The sequence below is a fragment of the Hylobates moloch genome, unplaced genomic scaffold (assembly GCF_009828535.3).
Source record: "Hylobates moloch isolate HMO894 unplaced genomic scaffold, HMol_V3 SCAFFOLD_8, whole genome shotgun sequence".
NCBI lineage: Eukaryota > Metazoa > Chordata > Mammalia > Primates > Hylobatidae > Hylobates > Hylobates moloch.
Window position 1 is genome coordinate 111,936,876 of NW_026652283.1, and position 24,634 is coordinate 111,961,509.

The 24,634-nt window shown below is 45.1% G+C and overlaps 1 protein-coding gene across 2 annotated transcripts in view; it reads right to left on the reverse strand.

The window, feature by feature from the left end:
- PDGFRL (platelet derived growth factor receptor like) overlaps positions 1-24,634 on the reverse strand; it is a 65,870-nt gene that overhangs the window by 37,546 nt on the left and 3,690 nt on the right. Inside the window, exons 1-2 of one of the 2 annotated variants that reach the window (XM_058442863.1) lie at positions 19,877-19,966; positions 14,189-14,486 (exon numbers count right to left, since the gene is read on the reverse strand). In XM_058442863.1, coding sequence (XP_058298846.1) covers positions 14,189-14,486; positions 19,877-19,958 — 380 coding nt within the window. In that variant the 5' untranslated portion in view covers positions 19,959-19,966. Of the gene's footprint in view, positions 1-14,188; positions 14,487-19,876; positions 19,967-24,634 lie in introns of those variants that run through there. The other variant, XM_032162393.2, reaches the window with a different exon arrangement.

Genomic DNA, 24,634 nt, shown 5'->3' on the forward strand with positions numbered 1-24,634 from the left:
TTACTCTAAATTTCTTTATGTGGTCAACAAGGCCCTCCATGGTCTGCCTCACCTCCCATCAGCATCTCTCCTCCTAACCTCCTTTCCACTCCCTCGCCTCTGACCACCCCATCTTACCCACCTGCCCTCCATGCACCAAGTTCTATACTCTTTCCCACTTCTAGGTACTTCCTTCAAACACTTCTCTCCTTCTGGAATTTCCTTATATCCTTCTACGCCCCTCCTTACCCAGGGAACTTTCAAATATGAGCTTGAGTTTCCTCCTCCTTGACACCATACTTCTGTTAGCAAGGCACTTGCTAACAGATTTTAATATTTTATTATAATTGCTTATTTAATTGCCTTCCATAAGATTAAAAGATCTATGGGATATAGAGATTTTATCTATTTTGCTCACCATCTTATCTCCAGCATCTGCCTAGCAGGGACCATAAACATAGTAGATGCTTTTAACAAAACTGTTGCAAGAAAGGATCAGGGCAGAGGAGTCAAGAAACAGAGCATTCGACAAATGATAATTATTGTTGTCAGAAACACTACCTTTGCTGTTTCCCATCTCAAAGAGAAGAGATGTCTATGGGATCTGGGATGGACTGAGTCTGGAGGTAAAACCTGAATCAATTTCAGCACCTGAAAATACAGTCATCAGCATGTTTCTATTAGCCTCGAAGGGATCAACTACACTGTTCAAGGGGGCCATTGCTCCTGAAAGACCCAGCAGAGCACAGGCGCATGAATGAGTTTATCCCTGTGTGGGTACATACACTTACAAATGTCTACTCCCCTTTTAAAAAATGTGTTTGTTGGGCTGGGAGCGGTGTCTCATGCTTCTAATCCCAGCACTTAGGGGGCCCAGGTGGTGGGTGGATCACCTGAGGTCAGGAGTTCAAGACAAGCTTGGCAAACATGGCAAAAGCCCGTCTCTACTACAAACACAAAAAAATTAGCCAGTCTTGGTGGCGCATGCCTGTAATCCCAGCTACTTGAGAGGATGAGGCATGAGAGTCGCCTGAACCCAGGAGGCAGAGGTTGCAGGGAGCTGAGATCGTGCCACTGCACTCCAGGCTGGGCAAGAGACAAGACTCTGTCTCCAAAAATAAACAAATAAAAATAAAATAAAATTTGTTTGTAAAATGAATGCTATACTGTTTAAAATACAACTTGAAACTGTGACCACTGTGTAGTCTAAAGGGCTGAAAGGACCGTAGGTGTAAGTGTGCAGGTACTGTATCCACTCAGTTCTCATTTGGAATGTTTCTTCATTTACTGGTTAGAGGAAGACAGTTGCAGCACAGCTGAAACCTGCCATCTAGCGGACCTTCTCATGACAGGGTTTTGCAAGGCAAAGGAAACAAGCATCGCATAGCAGGAGACCAGAACTCCAAGAGCATCCCTCAGTAACACTCTTCCGACAGAGCTCTCCTTTCCAAATAGCCCAGGGTCACGTTTTTACACTTTGGCGTCCAAAGAGCTACCCTAAATCAATGTGGAATTTCGACCAGTTTCCACACAAAGCTATTCCACCAAGAAAAATCGATGCCTTATTCTGGGTTAGTATATGCTTTTCATTTCTGTTTTGAATCTGTAGAAATCAGATTAGTTTAGTCTATAGCTTTAAAAAAAAGTTGATGATTAATCTCTCTTGCCTGAAGCTACCTCCATCAGACCAAGAGTGTACTGTGATCTAAATTTATCCCAACAGACATACCACAGAGCTCTGAAGTGGGGCAGCCGCTCTGCCTCAGGAACTAGGGCGCCCGAGTTCTGGGACCCATGCAGCCACTTGCCAGCTTGTCCCTCTGGACCAGCCACATCGCCTCTATGACTCTCAGTTCCCTTATCTGTCAAAAAGTGGGGCTTCCTCGAAGACATACACATGGCCAATATGCATATGAAAAAATACCCAACATCACTAATCATTAAAGAAATCCAAACCAAAACCACAATGAGATACCCTCTCACACCAGTCACAATGGCTATTAACCAAAGCCAAAAATACCAGACGCCATCAAGATCGTGGAGGAAAGGGAATGTTTACACACTGCAGGTGGGAATGTGGATTCGTTCAGCCACTGTGCAAAGCAGTTCGGATATTTCTCAAAGAACTTAGAGCTACCATGTGAGCCAGCAATCCCATTACCGAGTATATATCCAAAGGAACATAGATTGTTCTACCACAAAGGCACAAGAGTTCATATGTTCATGCAGTACTAGTCACAATAGCAAAGACACGGAATCAACCTAGATGCCCACCAATAGTAGACTGGATAAAGAAAATGTGGTACATACACACCGTGGAATACTACACAACCATAAAACAGAATGAAATCATGTCCTTTGCAGCAACATGGATGCAGCTGGAGGCCATTATCCTAAGTAAACCAACAAAGGAACTGAAGACCAAATACCACATGCTCTCAACTTTTAAAGGAGAGCTAACCATTGAGTACACCTGGACACAAAGATGGGAACAATAGACACAGGTGCCCACTTGAAGGTCGAGGGTGGGAAGAGGGTAAGGACTGAGTAACTATCGGGTACTAAGCTTATTACCTGGATAATGAAATAATCTGTACAACAAACCCTCGTGACATGCAATTTACCCATGTAACAAACATGCACATATACGTGCTCAACCTAAAAGTTGGAAAGAGAGAAAAAAAAAACAAAAAACAGAGATGTAAGGTAAACAATCAGAAGGTCGCTTTCAGGTCTAAAGTTCTTTGAGCTTGTTCCCAGAGTCTCGGGTCACATGATTTCAGGGGCCTGACTTTAGGTCCCCTACAGGCTCAGTGTCTCTGGCACCATTCATTCATGGAAATACATATGGAGGACCTGTGGCATGCTGGAGACTGTGCTGGGTGTGAGGAAAACTTCAGGGAATAAACAGACACCCTCTAAGGTTAGAGACTACAGTCACTGCTGTTGTGATAGGAAGAAGTGGGACAATTCAAGAAATACTTAGATAGTAGCATCATTGGTTGGATGCGGGAGTGAATAAGGAAAGTGGTATTCCAGTGATTCCCGGGCCTCTGGTCAAGAGCAACTGGATGGAATTAGTGCCATTCTCTGAACTGAAGGACACAGGAGAATGACCAGGTGTGGAGAAAGATCATGAGCTCAGTTTGTTTATTATTTCTTTAGAGATGGGCCTTGCTCCATCTCCCAGGCTGGAGAGCAGTGGCACAATCATAGCTCACTGCAGTCTTGAGCTCCTGGGCCGAAACTATCTTACTATCTCAGCCTCCCAAGTAGCTGGGACTACAGGGGTGCACCACTATGCCTGGCTAATTTTTAGTTTAGTTTTTTTTTTTTTTTTTTTTAGAGATGGGGTCTTGCTCTGTTGCCCAGGCTGGAGTGCAGTCATGGATCATAGTTCACTACGGCCTCAAACTCCTGGGCTCAAGTGATCTTCTCACCTCAGCATCCTGAGTAGCTGCAACTACAGGCACGTACCACCACACCTGTAATTTAAAACAATTTTTTTTAGAGATGGGGGTCTTGCTATGTTGCCCAGGCTGGTCTCAAAGTCCTGGCTTCAAGTGATCCTCCCATCTTGGCCTCCCCTGTTGCTGGGATAGATGGTTCAGCTTAAATAAAAGCTTATGAAAGATCCAAGCAGATATTGTGTGCAGGCAGCTAGGTAGCTCAGTCTGGAGCTCAGAAGAAACATTTAGCATAATATAGGACAAATTGAGGGCATTCGCCAGCATGTAGACAGGAGTGTACAGAACCAACATTCAATGTCTAGAGAAGTGGAGGATTCAGAGCTGGTGAAGAGGACTCCGGAAGGGCTGTGAAACAGAAAACCAGAAGGACACAGGACTGCGGAAGCGAAGACACGATGCTTTATTCGGCCAAATGGAGTTGGTGCAGGAAATCCCAAGGCATGGAAAAGCGAACTCCGGATATAGTGCCTTTGTTGACCTTGGTGATAAAATGCATGTGGAGTAATGGGGCCAGGAGTCAGGTAGAGTTACTGAAGAGTGAATAGGAAAAAGAAAAAAAGTGAATACAATGAGGATGGAGACTCCTCCCAGGGAACTGGGTGTGAAGGTTATGACAGAGGAAGATGGCTGCAGGGTGCATGGGGGTCAAGGCAGAATTTCTTAATTCGGTGAATATTGATGAAAAGGACCCATAAATCCTTTTCAAGGAGATAGTGACGATCCAGAATGAAGATGCAATAAGTGACATGTTGAAGTTCCTGAGAAACTAGGTAGACATGAGATCCAGGACACAGATAGTGCTTTGGCCTTAGGAGGGAAAATCCTCATGCTTCTTCCCCTGTCACTGGTAGAGCAGGGAAGGAGGACATATGATTAGAGAAAGTTAAGGTGATTAGAGCGCCAATTTCTTAATAAGCTAGGGGATAACTTCATTAGCTGAAAGTCAGAGAGATGTAGATCAGAGGTTTAAGAGGAGAGAAAAAGCGACCTTTCTAGAGAAATGTATTGAGTTTTGTCAGGCAAAAGTGAGGTGGCCACATCTACTGGCAGCCACGGCCACGTGGCCAGCTGTACGGCTCCTTCCAGCAGTGCTCAGAGTCCATGTGCAGACAAGAGAAAGTAGACGAACAGGGTCATTTAGGGTTGCAAGTTTCCAAGTGGAAATAAAGGAAGAACAGAGAGCAAAGGAACTTAGGACATATTCAAGAGTTCAGCAGAAATGACAGAGCCCAGAATTGGAGACTATTATTCTAAGTAACGTAACTCAGGAACGGAAAACCAAACATCATATGTTCTCACTAACATGTGGGAGCTAAGCTGTGAGGATGCAAAGGCTTAAGAATGATACAATGGACTTTAGGGACTTGGGGGGAAGAGTTCGTGGGGGCGAGGGATAAAAGACAACAAATATGCAAATATGGTGCAGTGTATACTGCTCGGGTGATGACGGGTGCACCAGGATCTCACCACTCACCACTAAACAACTTATGTAATCAAATGCCACCTGTACCTCAATAACTTATGGAAAAATAAAATTTTAAAAAAGAGAGAGAAGTAAAGACATAAAGGGGCAATGTGGATAAAGAGGGAGAAGGGAGAGTCAATGGACTAATGGCTCTACGAGGTCAAGTAACAATAGGTTCTGTATTAGTCTGTTCTCACATCGCTAATAAAGACATACCTGAGACTGGGTAATGTTAAAGGAAAGAGGTTTAATGTACTCACAGTTCCACATGGCTGGGGAGGCCTCACAATCCTGGTGGAAGAGCAAGGCATGTCTTACATGGCAGCCGGCAAGAGAGAGAATGAGCACCAAGAGAAAGGGGTTTCCCCTTAGAAAACCATGTGCTCTCGTGAGACTTATTACCTACCATGAGAACAGTATGGGGGAACCGCCTCATGATTCAATTATCCCCCACTGGGCCCCTCCCACAACATGTGGGAATTACAGGAGCTATTATTCAAGATGAGATTTTGGAGAGGAAACAGCCAAACTATATCAGGCTCTGAGACAATGGGGATGGATCCGGGTGACACAGCACCATACATATGAAATACATTAATACTTTGTTGTTTGCCTAGCAGACCCACCTCCCAATACATGCAGTGTACACATCAGTACTCAGTAATTATCTTTAAATACGGAATGAATGAATGAATGACTAGGAACTGACTTCTGACATGGGGCCTAACCCCTGAGGAAGCCAAAACATACTTTCTGAGCTCTGGTATGTGTCAGACATTGTTCTAGGTGCCAGGAATCTGATGACAAACCACAGATGTGTTATTTGCCCTCAAGGGGTTTATTCTTTCAGGAGGGAAGAAGGACACAGATCCCAGATGATAAAGAAGTAATCAATTAAACAAATAAGCAATAATATATTCACATTCCAGATCAGGAAACTGCATTCTAGGGAAATTACTGATCACACACCACTTTGCTGGTTAGTGATAAAGGGAATATTCAAATCTAGCTGTGCCTCAGCCTCTGGCTTTTCTGTTCCATAACATTCTTTGTCTTTATTCCCATTGCAGGAAACATATAGAATAATACATTTATCCTTATTGAGTAAATTGAATGCTTTCTCTGTGTTACACATATGAACCAGGAGAGCAAATTATTTATATAATAATATTTATAATTGCACTATTTATGATAGTAAAAACTCAAACAGCCACAAGCTGGGAACTAGGTAAGAAGACAATGCTATGTTACACTGATGGAATACCATATTGTCATCAAAATCACAAGTAGATCTACATAAAAATCCATATGAAATTACTGCAGGTTACAACACGTTAACTTAATGAAATATTGCTTTAAACAATTTCCCAAATTCATAGTTGAGTGGGTCCTTAGAGAATATCCTGTTTTACAGGCTAAGAAACTGAGGCAGTACCCTTGCTAAAACACCACTGTGAAAAATCAGTAAGAAGAGATGGATTTCTACATCCTCCAATCCTAGAGAGATGCCAAAGTATATTTGGGTGCCATGAATGGTCTTTTCTTGATATCGTGTTTTAATTACTGAGCAAAATCACTGATGAATAAAGCCAGATACATTAATTCATTCAAGTATTTAATAGGCAACTATGACATTCCCAGCACTTTGGGAAAAACAAATGTATATTGCATTTTTCTCTACTTGGGCATCTTACTTCCTAGAGCTCTAAAGTTCATTAGACCTCTTGCTTCTTCGTAATTGCTCTCTCTGTTGGCCTGCTTTTGTAGGTGAGTGTCAATAACATTTCACAATTTAATAGGAAAAGATGAAGCAGTCAGAAGATTACATTCGGATAAATGTGGTCACGCTTCCAGAAAGCCAACAGTATTGGTTAAAACTACAAGGCTTGCTGGGCAAGGAGGCTCACGCCTGTAATCTCAGGACTTTGAGAGGCCAAGGTGGACAAATCACTTGAGGCCAAGAGGTGAAGACCAGCCTGGCCAACATAGCGAAAGCCAGTCTCTACTAAAAATACAAAAATTAGCCAGGTGTGGCAGCAGATACCTGTAGTATCAGCTTCTCGGGAGGCTGAGGCACTAGAATTGCTAGAACGTGGGAGGCGGAGGTTGCAGTGAGCTGAGATCGTGCCACTGCACTCCAACCTAGGCGACAGAGCAAGACTTTGCCAAAAACAAAAACAAAAACAAAAAACAAAAAACCTACAAGGCTTTGTTGGATGAACACCTGGGGAGCTTCCAAACCCAACACTGTCATAGCCCTGGAAAGAACTCATTCTACGGAGAAAAGAAAACACAGAATGAATACTTCTCTATCCAAAGGCACCACGTTCTGGGAACGATGTCAGGAGTCCTTTTCTTGAATCTCTGGTGTGAAATAAATCGTGCCCCCTTGAGGGCAAATAGCACATCTGTGGTTGATACAGCTATGACTAGATGTTTTTCACATTTTTTCACATTGTTTCATAAGTTTTTGGAAGCCCACATCTGTCATTACTTTCTTCTAAGACTCTTGTTTTGCTTCGAATGAACACTATTTAAAGAGTCAAAATTTTTCAGATGCTGAATATTTCTCTTCAGGTTAATGCTCACTTTAAGTTTTTAAAAAGTTTTCAAATATATTTTAATATATAATTTAGATATATTTGAAAATACTGTTAGAAAATACTAAAATTTCAAGCATGGAATCCTCTAAGCTTAACATGCTTTGTGTAGTAAGTCAAAGACTAAATGTTCAGGATAATTTAAATTATATCAATTCGGTTTTTTTATAAAAAGCGTATGAATCTGACTTTGGTGAATAAAGTCGTTTAAAATGTGTGTGGTACTGGAGGCGGGGCCGGTCCTGCGGGCGCGTTGGCTTCTTCCCACGGAGTTACGTGCAGCCCGTGCACCTGTAAGCAGCCCAGCAGCCGATCTGACCAACGGGCCATTTTACAAGAACTGAGGTCCAGAGAAGACATGGACACCCCCAGCCTGGTCAGAGTCACACGGGGCTCAGTGGACGGCCTTAGATTCAATGTGGGCTCCTAACTGCCTCCGGCTACTTCTCAGAAACTGGGATAGCCCGGGTCCCCCAGCAAGGATACCCAGCAAGGGTAACTCTGGGGCTTCCGGGCTGGTTGCTTCCCATTGGCTGCCAGCTGTGTGACACCACAGGGCGGGGTCTGTGGAGGCCCCACCCACATCCTCTTGTCAACGGGCCCCATCTGCCAATAAGTTTGAAGACTCCCAGGTTTCACCCACCGGAAGCTCAACCTGAGAAACCCTGGCCGTGGCGGGTGGGTTCACCTTGGGCTGACCACCCACTGGGCCTGCCTGCCCCTCCCTCAAACGGCCCCTCTAGTTCTACGGGCTGTTGGGAGGTGGCTCAGCCTTGAAGGTCAGACTGCACACCTATTGACCTAAACTCACTGGACAGACTCCAGGTGGACACCAACTCCTCAACAGCCCCACGACCTCAGCTCTACCTGGGGCACCCAGCACCCCCGCCCCACCACAGGGCTAGAGGCTCTGAGACCCTAAAAAAGGGGCGGGCAGTAGGGAAGGCGGAGGCACACTCCTCTCCTGTTGGACAGGTGAGCTCTGAGGTCAAGCCCTGGGCCCAGCCACGCAGAGACCCTGGCTGTCCTGGCTCTTGTTTGTTTAGGTCCAGGTTCTGCCCAGACCAGGGCCCAGGAGAGCTCTCAAGAGGCTGAGAAACCTCCAGGCCAGACAGAAAGTTGGGGCCAGAGCTGGGTTTTAGAGATCCTACAGGATCCAAAATGGGGCGGCTACCTAGGTGGGGCACGGCCCCTACCCGAGAGCAGGAGGGTCCTCCAGAGAATGTGCCACCATCAGGGATATGAGCTGGGCCTGCCCAGAGCCTGGACACCTTTGGGAGCGGGAAAAGTGAGGCGGAACTTGGAAAGGCTTTGAACGCCAGGCCGATGGTTGAGGGGATGATGGGCAGGGAGGGAGGATGAGGAGGCTCCCTCTGGCATTTGGGAGCAAGTGGGTGGAGGGAGGAGCCCCTGGAGGTGGCTACAGTCCCTTAATGGGGGGCCTTGCTCTGGGCAGGTGGGGCTGTCCCTCCATCCAGAGCTGGCCCAAGACCCTTAGAGCCCTGAGTGCTGCAAATCTCACTGTTCCTGACCCGGCTTGTGTATTCAAAACGCAAACAGTAAAACCAACATCAGGATGTCCATCAGGAAAAAAAAAAAAAAATGTTCGTGGTAAATCCCACTTCTGGGTATACATCCAGAAGAATTAAAAGCAGAATCTCAAAGAAATATGTGCACATCCATGTTCATGGCAGTATTCTCAACAGCCAGAAGGTGGAAGGAGCCTAAATGTCTATCACTGGACGATGAATTACAAAAATGTAGTCTAGGCCGGGCACAGCGGCTCACGCCTGTAATCCCAGCACTTCGGGAGGCCGAAGTGGGCAGATCGCCTGAGGTCAGGAGTTCGAGACCACCCTGGTCAACATGGTGAAACCCCATCTCTACTAAAAATACAAAAATTAGCCAGGCATGGCGGCGCGTGCCTGTAATCCCAGCTACTCCGGAGGCTGAGGCAGGAGAGTCACTTGAACCTGGGAGGCGGAGGTTGCAGTGAGCTGAGATCGCACCACTGCACTCCAGCCTGGGTGACAGAGCAAGACTCCATTTCAAAACAAAACAAACAAAACAAATGTAGTATAGGCCAGGCATGGTGGCTCACACCTGTAATCCCAGCACTTATGGGAGGCTGAGGCAGGCAGATCAGTTGAGGTCAGGAATTTGAGACCAGCCTGGCCATGATAGTGAAACCCACTCTCTATTAAAGATACAAAAATTAGCTGAGTGTGGTGGTGTGTGCCTGTAATTCCAGCTAGGTGGGAGGCTGAGGCAGGAGAATCGCTTGAACCTCGGAGGTGGAAGCTGCAGTGAGCTGAGATCGCCCCACTGCACTCCAGCCTGGGTGACAGAGCAAGACTCCATCTCAAAAATAAAATGTAATATATACATACAATATAATATTCCTCAGCCTTAAACAAAAAGGAAACCACATCACATGCTGCAAAATCAAAGAACTTTGAGGACGTCATGCTGTGGTAAATAAGTCAGTAACAAAAAAAACAAATATGTTGCATGTTCCATTTATATGGGGTACCCAGAGTTGTCAAACTCATAGAAACAGCCAGTAGCAAGGTGATTGCCAGGAAAGAAAGCTAGGAAAGGAGTTCAGTGGGCGCATAGTTTCGGCCATGCAAGATGAAAACGGCCTAGAGGTCTATTGTACAAGCATGTGCCTATAGTTAACAATACTGTACACTTCCAAATTCCTTTTTCTTTTTTTTTTTTGAGATGGAGTTTCACTCTTGTTGCCCAGGCTGGAGTGCAAAGGCAAAATCTCGGCTCACCGCAACCTCTGCCTCCCAGGTTCAAGCGATTCTTCTGCCTCAGCCTCCCTAGCTGGGATTACAGGCATGTACCATGCTCAGCTAATTTTGTATTTTTAGTAGAGACTGGGTTTCGCCGTGTTGGTCAGGCTGGTCTCGAACTCCTGAGCTCAGGTGATCCGCCTGCCTCAGCCTCCCAAAGTGCTGGGATTACGGGCATGAGCCACTGCGCCCAGCTTTTTTTTTTTTTTTTTGAAACAGTCTCACTTCTGATCTGCCCACCTTGGCCTCTCAAAGTGCTGGGATTACAGGTGTGAGCCACCATACTTGGCCTTCAAAATCATTAAGAGGGTAAATCTATGTTATGTGTTTTTTACCACACATAAATATATAGAGTGGTAAGCCTTTCCAGATTTCTTCCAAGTGGAATATCCATATGTTCTCCCTTACACACACGCACTTCAAGTGTGGAAACGGAAACAGGAAGAATGGATTCACTTTCTCCCTCTCCAATCCCCATTCAGCCCACTCAGCCTTAAGAAGGACTCTATCCTGTTAGATCCACGATGCTAGAGGATAGAGTCAGAATAAAAATGTGAAAGATGTCTTAATACAAGAGGATAAGAGAGATAAGTAGACAGTTTAATATCACTTATACAAGTATTTTTATTTACTCTCCAAGGCGTGTGTGTAGGGGAGAGTGTGTGTGTGTGTGTGTGTGTGTGTGTGTGTGCATGTGTGTGTGTGTGCATGTGTATGTGTGTTTAAGAAGGACAAATGTATCAGGGAGGCTTGTTAGTCAAGCATTAAATAGAGAAAGCGAAACGCCAACCACTCAGCTAAGTCTCAGTGAAAAACAAAGATGGTGAAAGAAAATAAAAGTAGTTTTCAGTGGAAAGAGAGCTGGGAAGAGGAAACATCAAGTGCTGTGGGAACACATAGCTGGGGAGGCCTGCCATGGGTTTCCCAGAGAAAGTGATGCCTGATGTTAGCCCGGTACTGAGGGGCCCCAGAGTGCTCCTGGCTATGAAACAGCAAAGTTGAAGGCCCCAGGAGCCTGGTGCTTTTGAGAATCTCACAGGAGCCCAGGGCAGCAAAAGCAGAGTGACTGATCAAGATGAGTGGTGACTCCAGAGGACAGCAGAGGTCAGGGAGGGCCTCACTGCCATGTGAGGATGTAGGACTTTATCCCCAAGGGCACCCACCGAGTGGTGAGCAGGGGAGCCACATGCTGAACTCTGACTTTTAAGTGTTGTTCCAGCAGCAGTGAGAAGCCCTAGCCCTGGTGTGGTCACCGCAGTATCAGAGATGGGAGAGAACAGCAGCTCAGACAGGGGACAGTGACTCCGGGAATGCAAATGGACAGATTCCCATTCCTGGAAGAAGGCTCCATTGCTATAAAGAGGGAATTGAGTCATATATTATGTTGGCGCAAAAGCAATAGCGGTTTTTCATCATTACTTTTCATGGCAAGAACCGCTATTACTTTTGCACCAAACTCATAGAATTTTGAAATGTTAAAATGAAGGCTGAACTGGCTTAACTTGGTGACCGACTGGATGTGGAGAGTGTGGGGGAGAGGGAGGAGGCATGGATGCTGCCCAGTCTTCTGGTTGGGTAACCAAGTGGATAATGATATCCTTGAGGGAGATGAATTTCTGCAAAAACACAGTTTGTGTAGAAATATGAATCTGTTATGAACGTGCAGAGTCTGAGATACCTGCCCTCTGCAGCCTTTCTTTCTTGCTTTTTTTTTTTTTTTTTTTTTTGAGACAGAGTACCGCTATGTTGCCAGGCTGGAGTGCAGTGGCGTGATCTTGGCTCACTGCAACCTCTGCCTCCCAGGTTCAAGCAATTCTCCTGCCTCAGCCTCCCGAGTAGCTGGGACTATAGGCATGCACCATGCCCAGCTAATTTTTATATTTTTAGTAGAGACGGGGTTTCACAATGTTGGCAAGGATGGTATCGATCTCTTGACGTCATGACAATCTGTCTGCCTTGGCCTCCCAAAGTGCTGGGATTACAGGCGTTAGCCACCATGCCCAGGCTGCGTACAGCCTTTCTTTGTCTCATTCTTGTTATCTCAGACAACATCTGGTATTTCTCCATTGTAAATCCATCCTATTTCTCCATCATATACAGAAATACGGCCAGAAAGAATCTTAGAAATCATGTCATCCCCTACCCTTCATTCTACACATAAGGAAACTGAGACCTGGCAGAGTTTAGGAGACTTCACCAAGGTGCACAGGACTCTAACCCCATACACATCCCCCGACTAAGAACCCGTGCTCAGGTTCCTCCCAGCACCCCAGGAAGCACTTGTTTCTTTCTTGCTTCTCACACTTGCCGCTGTCACCATCGTAACCACTCTTCGTGGTCTAGAAGCCTAGCCTCCTGAAGATACTCATTCAAAAATGAGAAATCATTGGCCTTCTTAGCAGTTGAGGCCTCTGAATATAAGTCATAGATTTGTGAACATAAAAATAATCAGAAACGGCCGGGCGCAGTGGCTCACGCCTGTAATCCCAGCAATTTGGGAGGCCAAGGCAGGCGGACCATGAGGTCAGGAGACTGAGACCATCCTGGATAACATGGTGAAACCCTGTCTCTACTAAAAATGCAAAAAATTAGCCAGGCATGGTGGCAGGTGCCTGTAGTGCCAGCTATTTGGGAGGCTGAGGCAGCAGAATGGTGTGAACCCAGAAGGCGGAGCTTCCAGTGAGCAAAGATCGCACGACTGCACTCCAGCCTGGGGACAGAGCGAGACTCCATCTCAAAAAAATAAAAAAATAAAAATAAAATAATAATAATAATCAGAAGCAGTTGAAAAGTAGTTGAAGTTGCTATCTGGTCAAGCTGCTCACAGCAATCTCCTGTTAGGTCATTTCAGTTTTCATTATGATTACTTAAAAAAACAACATAAAACATTGAGTCCATTAACTTTCACAGTATTTTTTTTTTATTTTTTTGAGACGGAGTCTCACTCTGTCACCCAGGCTGGAGTGCGGTGGTGTGATCTTGGCTCACTGTAACCTCTGCCTCCCGAGTTCAAGCTACTCTCCTGCCTCAGCCTCCTGAGTAGCTGGAATTACAGGTGCATGCTACCACATCTGGCTAATTTATATTGCTTGGAGAGATGGGGTTTTACCATGTTGCCTAGGCTAGTCTCCAGCTCCTGGCCTCAAGTGATCTGCCTGGTTTGGCCTCCCAAAGGGCTGGGATTACAGGCATGAGCCACTGCACCTGGCCACACAATATGAATTTTTAAACATCCATCTCTATGCATAATAGTTTTCTATAACATTCTGGTTTCCTATAAAATTTCACTCATCATACATTTTCATACAAAATTGTCATATGGTTTTGTCACATGGTTTCCTATAAAATTTCACTCTTTCAACAAACGTTGGTAGGATTCGCAATTTTTTTTTTTTTTTTTTTTTTTAGATAGAGTCTCGCTCTCTGTCACCCAGGCTGGAGTGCAGTGGCGCAATCTTGGCTCAGTGCAAGCTCTGCCTCCCGGGTTCACGCCATTCTCCTGCCTCAGCCTCTCGAGTAGCTGGGACTACAGGCGCCCGCCACCACGCCCGGCTAATTTTCTGTATTTTTAGTAGAGACAGGGTTTCACCGTGTTATCCAGGATAGTCTTGACCTCCTGACCTCGTGATCCGCCCACCTCGGCCTACCAAAGTGCTGGGATTACAGGCGTGAGCCACCGTGCCCGGCCTGCAATTGTTTTTATTAACTGGGTAAAGAAATAAAATCTATGAATTTTGCTCTTCGAGCTTCTATTTTTATGATTTGTTAGGGTAAAATGGAACATGTCAGAAACAATGTATAATAATAGTTAAGAAAGAATTTTAACTATCACAAATCCTCAACCCTACACAGTTTTAAAAAAATGCTTACCTGAGGCGAGAGTCCTTAAAGCTGTCCAGATACGCAGGGTAGCTCCATCCAATTCTACTCCCTTTACATCGAAGCTCTACAGTTTGCCCCGCCAGCAGACTCAGGGTAGCAGCGGGTTTCTGGAAGCGACCTTTATCCAGCACTTGCATCATGATAGACTGCGTCTTTGGTGTTGAATCGGCTGAGTCCCTGTCCTTTATTTTAGGAATTTTGGGCTTCACCTTCTTGTTGGTAGGTTTGATTCGATTCTCTCCTGGTTCTTTGGGACGCTTGTTCTTGGGAAGGTGTTGGCCAGTAACTGCACAAACGTAAGGAGAGAGAAATGCACTGTAGTAATGGCATATTCGAAATATTTGAGGCCAATGACTTTTTTTTTTTTTTTGAGACAGATTCTCACTCTATTGCCCAGGCTGGAGGGCAGTGGCGTAATCTCAGCTCACTGCAACCTCCACCTCCCAGGTTCAAGCGATTCTCTTGCCTCAGCATCCTGAGTAGCTGAAATTACAGGTGCCCACTGCCACACCCACCTCATTTTTGTATTTTTAGTAGAGACATGGAGACCAGGTCTCAGCATGTTGGCCAGGCTGGTCTCAAAGTCCTGACCTCAGGTGATCCGCCTGCCTTGGCCTCCCAAAGTGCTGGGATTACAGGAGTGAGGCACCATGCCCAGCCCTGACAACTTTTAGATAACTCTAGAGAATATCACTTTTTAATCCTCCCCTCCTCATATGTCAAAATTGTTTTCAGTAAAAGTCATGTAAAAATCATTTTTTGATTCTTCAGTTTTAAAACATTAAAAAGGAATATATTTCGGCTCCAAAGATATTATTCAAATCCAGCAAAAAAGTTCACATGTGAGCTGAAATTTGCCCTTAGAAAACAAAAATATTACTGCCTATAGTTCACACTGTCTCACAGTCTCCAAGTGGTCACACAAAACAGCAGAACTGAAGCCATTCAAGGCTGTTTCTTTTCTTTGCAGTCATATGTTGTCACTATTCATTTTGATTCTACTGTTTAAACACAGAAATATGTAGTTCCACGGAGACTGGGGACACAAAATGTGCTGAAAGTGCACACAAAATATTTTGTGTTTAACATTAGAAACAGAATCTCACTCTGTCTCCCAGGCTGGAGTGCAATGGCATGATCCTAGCTCACCGCAGCCTTGAACTCCTGGGCTCAAGTGATCCTCCTGCCTCAGCCTCCTGAGAAGCTAGGCCTACACATATGTGAGACCATGCTGAGCTAATTTTTTTTAAAGATGGGGGTCTTGCTATGTTGCCCAGGCTGGTCTCGAACTCCTGGCGTCAAGCAACCCTCCCACCTAGGCCTCCCAAAGTGCCGCAATTATAGGTGTGAGCCACTCTGCCCAGCCAAGATTTTGAACCATGATGAGCTTTTTCTCACAACAAATGGTAAAGCAGACATTACATTTGTCAGGGGCTGGCGATGTCTAGGTAGAATAAAATGTTTCTTATTAAAGAGTAAATAGCAAATGTATACTAATCTGAAGCTTACATATAAATTATCAAAACTCAACTGTAACTGTAGCAATGATTTAGAATTTCACCAACAGAATGTCTTTGGGGAAGGAGTATTTTATCATCAATATTGTTGAGAGTTGCTGGCGAATAGTGATAATAAAAAGCTAACTGACTTTAAGTTGCTTTTATTGTCGTTTTTGCCTTCTCTATAAGTAAGGCACCCTTATTGCCTGCATCCAGAGAAGAGTGCCCCCACTGTTCTGCCCATGGTGGGCCACGGGACTCCAAAAATCTCATCTAAGCCCCTTGCAGCCACACAGTTGTGTACACTCAACAAGAATGAAAAGGGGACTGTAGGCCAGGTGTGGTGGCTCATGCCTGTAATCCCAGCATTTTGGGAGGCCAAGGCAGGTGTATCAGTTGAGTTCAGGAGTTCGAGACCAGCCTGGGCAACATGGCGAAACCCCATCTCTACTAAAAATACAAAACTAGCTAGGCATGGTGGCACATGCCTGTAATCCCAGCTACTCGGGAGGCTAAGGAATGAGAACTGCTTGAGCCCAGGAGGCGGAGGTTGCAGTGAGCAGAGATCGCACCACTGCACTCCAGCTTCGGTGACAGTGAGACCCTGTCTCAAAAAAAAAAAAAAAAAAAAAAAAAAAAAACCGAAAGAAAGATAGGAAAAGAAAAGAAAAGAAAAGGAAAGGAAAAGGGACTGTAGAGTTTCAGTTTGACCATCTGTCTGCAGAAGCTCAAAGGCCACCTCAATAGATACCCACAGAATTACAAAATTTTCAAACTTACGAGATCCTTAGAGATCATTTAGGTCAAGCCCTCATGTTGTAGATTTAAAAACTAAAGGAGGCCCTCCCTGAAAAGTTGAATAAACAGTACAGAGTCACTCAGCTGGTTAGTGGCAGAATGTGAGAGCAGAAGTCAGGCCTCTGATTCCTATTCCAAAGTGCTCATTTCACTACATGGAGATAAACATTCTGTACATATTTTGAATAACCACACAGCCCTTGGCCAATTGAGAGAATGATAGTGCATTTGTAGAAAATGGGAACACGTGATAGATCAGGAGAAAAGTATAATAAAAAACGCAACTGATTTGAACTCAACTGTGTAATGATGAATTTGGTTTCCTTTGCGTGTTGCCCTTTGAAACGGGAGCCATGTGGCCTCCACTCTTAGTTCAGTCTGGCCTTGACTCTAGAACCATTCCTGCCCTTGGGATCTCCTGGCTCAGTGTCAACAACCAAGCCTCACTCTTTGGACTTCAATGCCTCAATCCCTGAGCCCTGCTCTATTTTCTATGACTTCAAGTCCAGCTGTGACCTCTTTCTTCTCTTAGGCCCAAGCCTCTTATTTCCCTTCCTTCCCCTACTAAGGTTCCTCTTGGTTATAGGCCTTACTGAGCATTCTCAATCCTTCAGGGAAGGAGAGCTGTGACCTTGAACCCTAGTCTCCAAGGTGGAACTCCCAACATCTGCTGTTGAATCTGCTGTTTGCCCATTATTCTGCTGACCCTGCACATGTGGTTTATCACCCCAGGTTCTAATGATAGGTGGGGGTAGACAATGGCTCCCATGCACACGCTCCCAGCCTCCTAGAAGGAAAAGCACTGCAACGGTTGGGAATGTGTCAGACCAACAAAGGTACATTAATCCAGCAACGTCAATTGTGAATCATCAGCTTCAGCTCTGCAATAAGGTAAAAGTTTTTTTCTGAAGATAGAAAATAACAGGCCAGGCATGGTGGTTCACACATGTAATCCCACCACTTTGGGAGGCCAAGTTGGGAGGTTTGCTTGAGGCCAGGAGTTCAAGATCAGCCTGGGCAACATGCTAAGACCCCATCTCTACAAAAATTCAGGGAAAAAAATAAGTTTAGTGTGGTAACACATGCCTGGAGACTGAGACTGAGACTGAGACTTGAGCCCACAAGTCCGAGTTTATGGTGAGCTATGACTGCACCACTGCACTGCAGTCTGGGTGACAGAGCAAGAGTCTGTCTCAAAAAAAAAAAAAAAAAAAAAAAAAAAGAAAGAAAGTAAAGCCTACCATTATAATGCCCAAGACATCTGTGCCCCATAAATACTTTAATGCCTGTGAAATTAATGAACCTCTGGATTAAGGTCTAATTTGGTATTCTGTGTATCATGTAACAGGAATTCAAGCTATCAGAAATGACCATAACCATCTGTAAATCCTATGGAATTTAGACAAACAGAGCTACTTGTCTGACTTCTAAGCTATCATATCTTGTGTATCTATGTAACTCGGGAACATCAGATTATCTGATTATGGAGATTATGCATCCAAATATTTGCTATTATCTATGCAAAATAATTTGACCTTTTGACCAAATAGCCCGACCAGCTAATCTAACTGTATAGTTGGTCCAGCTGACTGACCACAGAATTGGCCTGTGGTTTGACGGTAACGATGCTAAGTTAAAGGAGCCAGCCTAGTGGCCCCACAGATACCCAGACAGTCCTGGAATTGAGTGACTCCTAAATCCCATCTCTAACTTTTTAAAAGAATATGACTCTTCAGCCTAACTATGTCAATTGGTTATTTTTCAAAGACCTGAAAAATACAAGAAGAGTTCATGCTATAAATAAAAGTGAACGTCCATTACCATTGCATATTTAAGACTATTGCATCGTCTATTTTATAGAGAAATAGGTGGCAAAATTCAAGAACCATTAAATATCATTACTAACTTCAGGTCCAGGCCTGCCACTTACTGGCTGTGTGACCTGGGGAAGCTACTTATCCCCTTCTGTTTCAGTTTTCTCATCTATAAATTGAGAATGATATGGTAATAACTACCTCATAATAACCATAATAATTACTGTGGGACTTAAATGAGGTAATATGTCAAGAATGCTGAAATTAGCATCTGACCTACAGTAAGTGATTGCTAGCTAAGTGCTATTTTTTTTTTATGGTTGTCACATGAGATCTCTATGATAAACTCGTGGTGCAAACAAAGCAGATATTAGTCTTTTTAATGTATAGATGCCAAGTAGTTCACTCCAGGTCATCAAGAAGGTAGTGAAAAAACAGACCCTCTGAATCCAAGTCTAGAGCTTTCTCTGGCTCATGCCATTGCCTCTCCATCCACTTAGAGATTAGCATATTGTTGCTTTTTCACTTTATTTGCACAAATCTCACGCACCATGAGATTCTTTGTTTGATGTGACATGGAGTTCCAAGCCAAACAGAACTTCATGCTGGGGTGACAGCCTCCTCTTCCTCAAAGAGCTGGAGGTGCTTTTCCAAGGCAGACATCGGATCACCTCAGTGAGGAGATGCTGGTCAAAACCTCATCTCCAGCTGAGTGCAGTGGCTTATGCCTGTAATCCCAGCACTCTGAGAGGCCAAGGAAGGTGGATCAATTGAGGCTAGGAGTTCAAGACCAGCCTGGCCAACATGGTGAAACCTCATCTCTTTCAAAAAACACAAAAAAAGTAGCCAGGCATGGTGGCACACACCTGTAGTACCAGCTACTTGGGAGGCTGAGGCATGAGAATCGTTTGCTCCTGGGACACGGAGGTTGCAGTGAGCCGAGATCACGCCACTACACTCCAGCCTGGGCAACAGAGCGAGACTCTGTCTCAAAAAAAAGAAAAAACAAAAAAAAACCCCAAAACCCTTATATCCAAAATAAACAAACAAATGTAACAAAACAAGAAGGAAGCAGGAAAAAGGACCATGATTATTCATCAAATGAGAATCCCAGTCAAATCTTATTCATCAAAAGTGACCTATTAGCCTAATTCAATAGAACTGCGTTGGAGGAGAAAATAAATTCATTAAAAGAATCATTGACTGCAGCCTGGATGAGATTTCTTGTTAAGCACAGTCATTAATATCAAAGCACTCGAGCTGTTGAGTTTTCTCCTCCCCGATAGGCAGTAAAGGGGAAAAGCCATCACTGAGAGTAGCTCCCCAGTAACCACACCATACATTTTTCTGAGCCACTCAGTTGCTTCCCAATTAGTTACACGCACTGAGAGACGCCACTCTGATTTTTCCATTTTTCATCAAACACCCGGCAGGAACACACACACTTTTCCAGAATCAAAGCTGAGAAGGTGGGAAAGCAACACTACGGAGAGGAAAAAGCAGCAAGATGTAGCGAGCCCTTCCTTTGTCTATTCCTTTCGAGAACCCCATTCCAAAAAACCCACCTACTGTCAGAGATTCGAACCACAGAGACTCCATCTTGAATAGGGGCTGGGTAAAATAAGGCTGAGAACCACTGGGTGGCATTCCCAGGAGGTAAAGGCATTTGTCACAGGATGAGACAGGAGGTTGGCTCAAGATACAGGTCACAGACACCTTGCTGATAAAACAACTTGCGGTAAAGAAGCTGGCCAAATCCCACCAAAACCAAGATGGCGACGAACGTGACCTCTAGTCATCCTCACTGATCATTATATGCTAATTATAATGTATTAGCATGCTAGAAGACACTCCCACAAGCGCCATGACTGTTTACAAATGCCATGGTAACATCAGGAAGTTATACTATATGGTCTAAAAAGGAGAGGAACCCTCAGTTCCAGAAATTTCCCATCCCTTTCCCGGAAAACTCATGAATAATCCACCCCTTGTTTAGCATATAATCAAGAAGTAACCATAAGTATAAGCAGCTGAGCAGTCCATGCCACTGCTCTGCCTATGAAGAAGCCATTTTTTTATTCCTTTACTTTCTTAACAGATTTGCTTTCACTTTACTTCGATGGACTTACTCCAAATTCTTTCTCGCACGAGATCCAAGAACCTTTTCTTGCGGTCTGCATCAGGACCACTTTCCGGTAACATTACCGCTCTTTAAAGTATTATTTAAAAAAAAAAAAAAGCATTTTCTGAGAATTAGATCCTTCAATGCCAGGATAACGATCTCAATCTGAAGTATTTTCCAGAACACCTGCTAGAATACAGTTCATGACTCTTCTTGAAAAACTCGATTCACATGGCTCGCAGGACCCTGTGCTGCCTTGGTTTTCCTCCTGCGTCACTGACAACTCTTCGGTCTCTGGCAGCTCTTCCTCCTTTTCCATACCTGCCTCATCACTCCTCTCCAATTACTCTTCACTCTCGAAGTGACCTCACACAGTCCCGCGACCCTTGCAGCATTTATATGCTGAAAGCTGCCCTAGATCCTGTCCTGACCCTGCCTCTACACTCCAGATCTAAATATCCTGTTGCTTATTCAGCACGGCCACTTGAAAGACTACTAGGCATGTCAAAGCTAGCATGTCCAAAATTTCGCGTCTCAAATTTAGCATGTCTGACCTCTGAATGCCCCTTCAGACCTGCTCCTTCCTGATGGTCCCTTTATCAGCAAATGACAATTGCTCAGGACAAAAACCTCCAAGTGTCACTTTTTAAAAATTTTCCACTCCTAAGCCACATGCAATCCAGCAACAAATTCTTTTGACTTCATCTTGAAAATAAACCCTGAACTCAGCCTCTTTTCCTTCCATCCACTGATAACACCCTGGGCCAAGCCACTTACCATCGAGACATTTATACTACCTCCTAAGCAGCCCCTGGCTTCCACTGTATCACTCCTTCCGCCGTCTGTGTTGCTATAAAGGGATAGCTGAGGCTGAATCATTTATGCAGGAAAGAGGTTTACTCAGCTCTCAGTTCTGCTGGCCAGAAGATTCAAGACTGGGCATCTGGTGAGGGCCTCAGGCTGCTTCCACTGGTGGCAGAGGTGAAGGAGAATAGGTGTATGCAGAGATCACATGGAGAGAGATGAAGCAAGAGAAAGAGAGCGGAGGTGCCAGGCTCCTTTCAACCAGCTCTCACATGAATTAATGGAGCAAGAACTCACACTATTAGTTCTATTACCTCGGGGAGGGCAACAAGCCATTCATGAGGGATCCGCCCCCATGACTCAGACACCTCCCATTAGGCCCCACCCCCAACGCTGGGGATCAAATTTCAACACGAGGTTTGGAGGAGGTCAAATATCCAAATCATAGCATTGCACCTCTGGCCCCCCAAAACTCATGTCTTTCAAATACTGCAAATTACAAGCACCCTTTCCCAATTAGTCCCCCAAATCTTAACTTGTTCCAGCATCAACTCAGAAGTCCAAAGTCTCATCTGACACTTGAGGCAAGTTCCTTACAGCTGTGAGCCTGGAAAATCAAAAACAAGCCTTGGCCATCCCTACCCCTCTAACTTTGCTCGGTGAAGCCCACATGGCTGATCTGACAGGCTGGAGTTGAATGTCTGTTTCTTTCCAAGCTGAGGGTGCATACTGCTGGTGGCTCTCTAATCCTGGGATCCCCACATGAGCCCCATTCCCATGGCTCCCCTAGGCAGTGCCCTGGTAGGGACTGTCCATGTTAGTTCTGCCCCTGTAGCAGGCTTCTGCCCGCACACTCAGGCTTTCTGATACATCCTCTGAAATCTAGGTGGAAGCTAAGCCTCCATCACTCTTGCATTCTGGGAACATGCAGACTTGACAACATGTAGAAGCCTCCAAGGCTTATAGCTTGTGCCCTCTGGAGCAGCCTCTCTGTTCTACTTATTGGCCTCTTCTGCTCTTATTACCCCATCCAGAACCACACCTGGGGCCTTTTAAGTTAGGGCTAGAGCTGGTGCACCTGAGATAGGGGCAGTAGCATCCCAAGGTGGTGCAGGGCAGGAGGGCAGCAGGGCCTGCACCCCAAAACCATTCTATTCTCCTGAGTGTCTGCACCTGGGATGGGAGGGGCTCCTCGAAGATTTCCAAAATGGCTATAAGGCGTTTCTCTTATTTTCTTAACAACTAGCACATGATTCAAACAGTCTCTCAGCTGTGCCCTTGGATTTTTTCCCCAAAATGCTCTTTCATTCTCTGCCACATGGCCAGGCTTCAGATTTTCCAAACTTTTACTCTCTGCTTCCCTTTTCATAATAAATTCTACCTTTAGGTCATTCCTTTGCTGCTGTAATTGATCTTGAGCCTAAGTTTTTTTTTTTTTTTTTTTTTGACACGGAGTCTCACTCTGTCACCAAGCTGGAGTGCAGTGGCCCAATCTCAGCTCACTGCAATCTCCGCCTCCCGAGTTCAGGCGATTCCCCTGCCTCAGCCTCCCGAGCAGCAGGGACTACAGGCGAGCACCATGACACCTGGCTAATTTTTTGTATTGTAATAGAGACGGGGTTTCACCATGTTGGCCAGGCTGGTCTCGATCTGCTGAGCTCATGATCCGCCTGCCTCGGCCTCCTAAAGTGCTGGGATTACAGGCGTGAGCCACCGCACCCAGCTGATCCTAAGCTTTTAAAACCAGCCACACCCACCACTACTTGAGCACTTTGCTGCTCAGAAATTTCTTCTTTTTGATACCCTAGGACATCACTCTTAAGTGTGGCCTTTCACAAATCCCTAGGGCATGGACACAATGCAGCCAAGTTCTTTGCTAAGGCCTAACAAGGGTGACTTTTCTCCAGTTGCCAATAAGTTATCGTTTCCATTTCACACCTTGTCAGCATGAACTTTACTGTCTATATTTCTATCAACAGTTTAGTCACAACCTTATAACCAATCTCTAAGAATTTCCAAACTTTCCCTCCTCTTCCTATTTTCTTCTGAGCCCTCCAAACTCTTCCGATTCTGTGCCCAGTACCCAGTTCCAAAGCTGCTTCCACACTTTCAGGTATCTTTATAGCAATATCCCACTCCTTGGTACCAATTTTCTTTGTTAGTTCATTTCGCATTGCTATAAAGGAATACCTAGGGCTGGGTTGTTTATAAAGAAAAGAGGTTTATTTGGCTCATCGTTCTGCAGGCTGTACAAGAAGCATGGAACCAACATCTGCTTCCAATGAATGCCTCAGGCTGCTTCCACTCAGGGCAGAGGGCAAGGATAACTAGCAGTGCAGAGATCACATGGTGGGGTGGGAGGAGGAGGGACCAGACTCTCTTTAACAAGCAGTTCTTGCTGAAAATAATAGAGAACGCGCACATCCCCAAGGGAAGGCATTAATCTCTTCATGAAAGCTCTACCCCCAAGGCCCAAACACCTCCCGTGAGGCCCTACCTCCCACCACCACCACATGGGGGATCAAAATTCAACATAAGATGTGGTGGGGACAAACCATATGCAAACCATAGCACCTACCTTTGAAAACATAAATCAAATTATGGGTACTTCTCCATTCAGAAGCCTCCAGGGACTTTCATCTCATCTAGAAGCAAGCCCTAAATCTTCCCACGCCCTACGAGGCTTGGCCAGCTCCTGTCCCACACATCACAGCCACAGCCACACTGGCAACCGGTACAAGCCCATCTTGAAGCTGTTGCATTTGTGGTGCCCCTGGAGTGCCCAGCTTTGCTTTCAGCTACCTCCGGGGTTTGCTTCCTCGCTTCAGGCAGGCTTATGGCTATCCAGCCAAACAGCATCCTCACACCCCGCCTCGGTCCTCTCCATGTCTCACCCTGTCTTACTGGTTGAATTGTGTCCCCTAAAAAGATACGCTGAAGTCCTAACTCCCACGTATTTGTGAATGTAACCTCATTCGGGAATGGAGTGTTTGCAAATGTAATGAAGTTAGCATGAGGTCATTAGGGTAGACTCTCCTCCAATAGAACTGATGTTCTTATGCGGAGACACACACACACACACACACACACACACACACACACACACACACACACGAAAATGCCATGTACAGACAGACAGACACAGGGAGAAGATGGTCACATGGCAACAGAGGCAGAGATGGGAGTGATGCAGCTGTAAGCCAAAAAAATGCCAAAGGATTGCTGACCACAACCAGAAGCTAGCGGAGGCAGGGAAGGATTCTACCCAGCATCTTAGAAGCTGTGTGGCGCTGCTGACACTGACTTTGGACTACAAGCCTCTGGACTGTGAGCAAACAAACTTCTGTGGTTTTAAAGCCTCCCATTCTGTGGTACTTTGTTATGGCAGCCCTAGGAA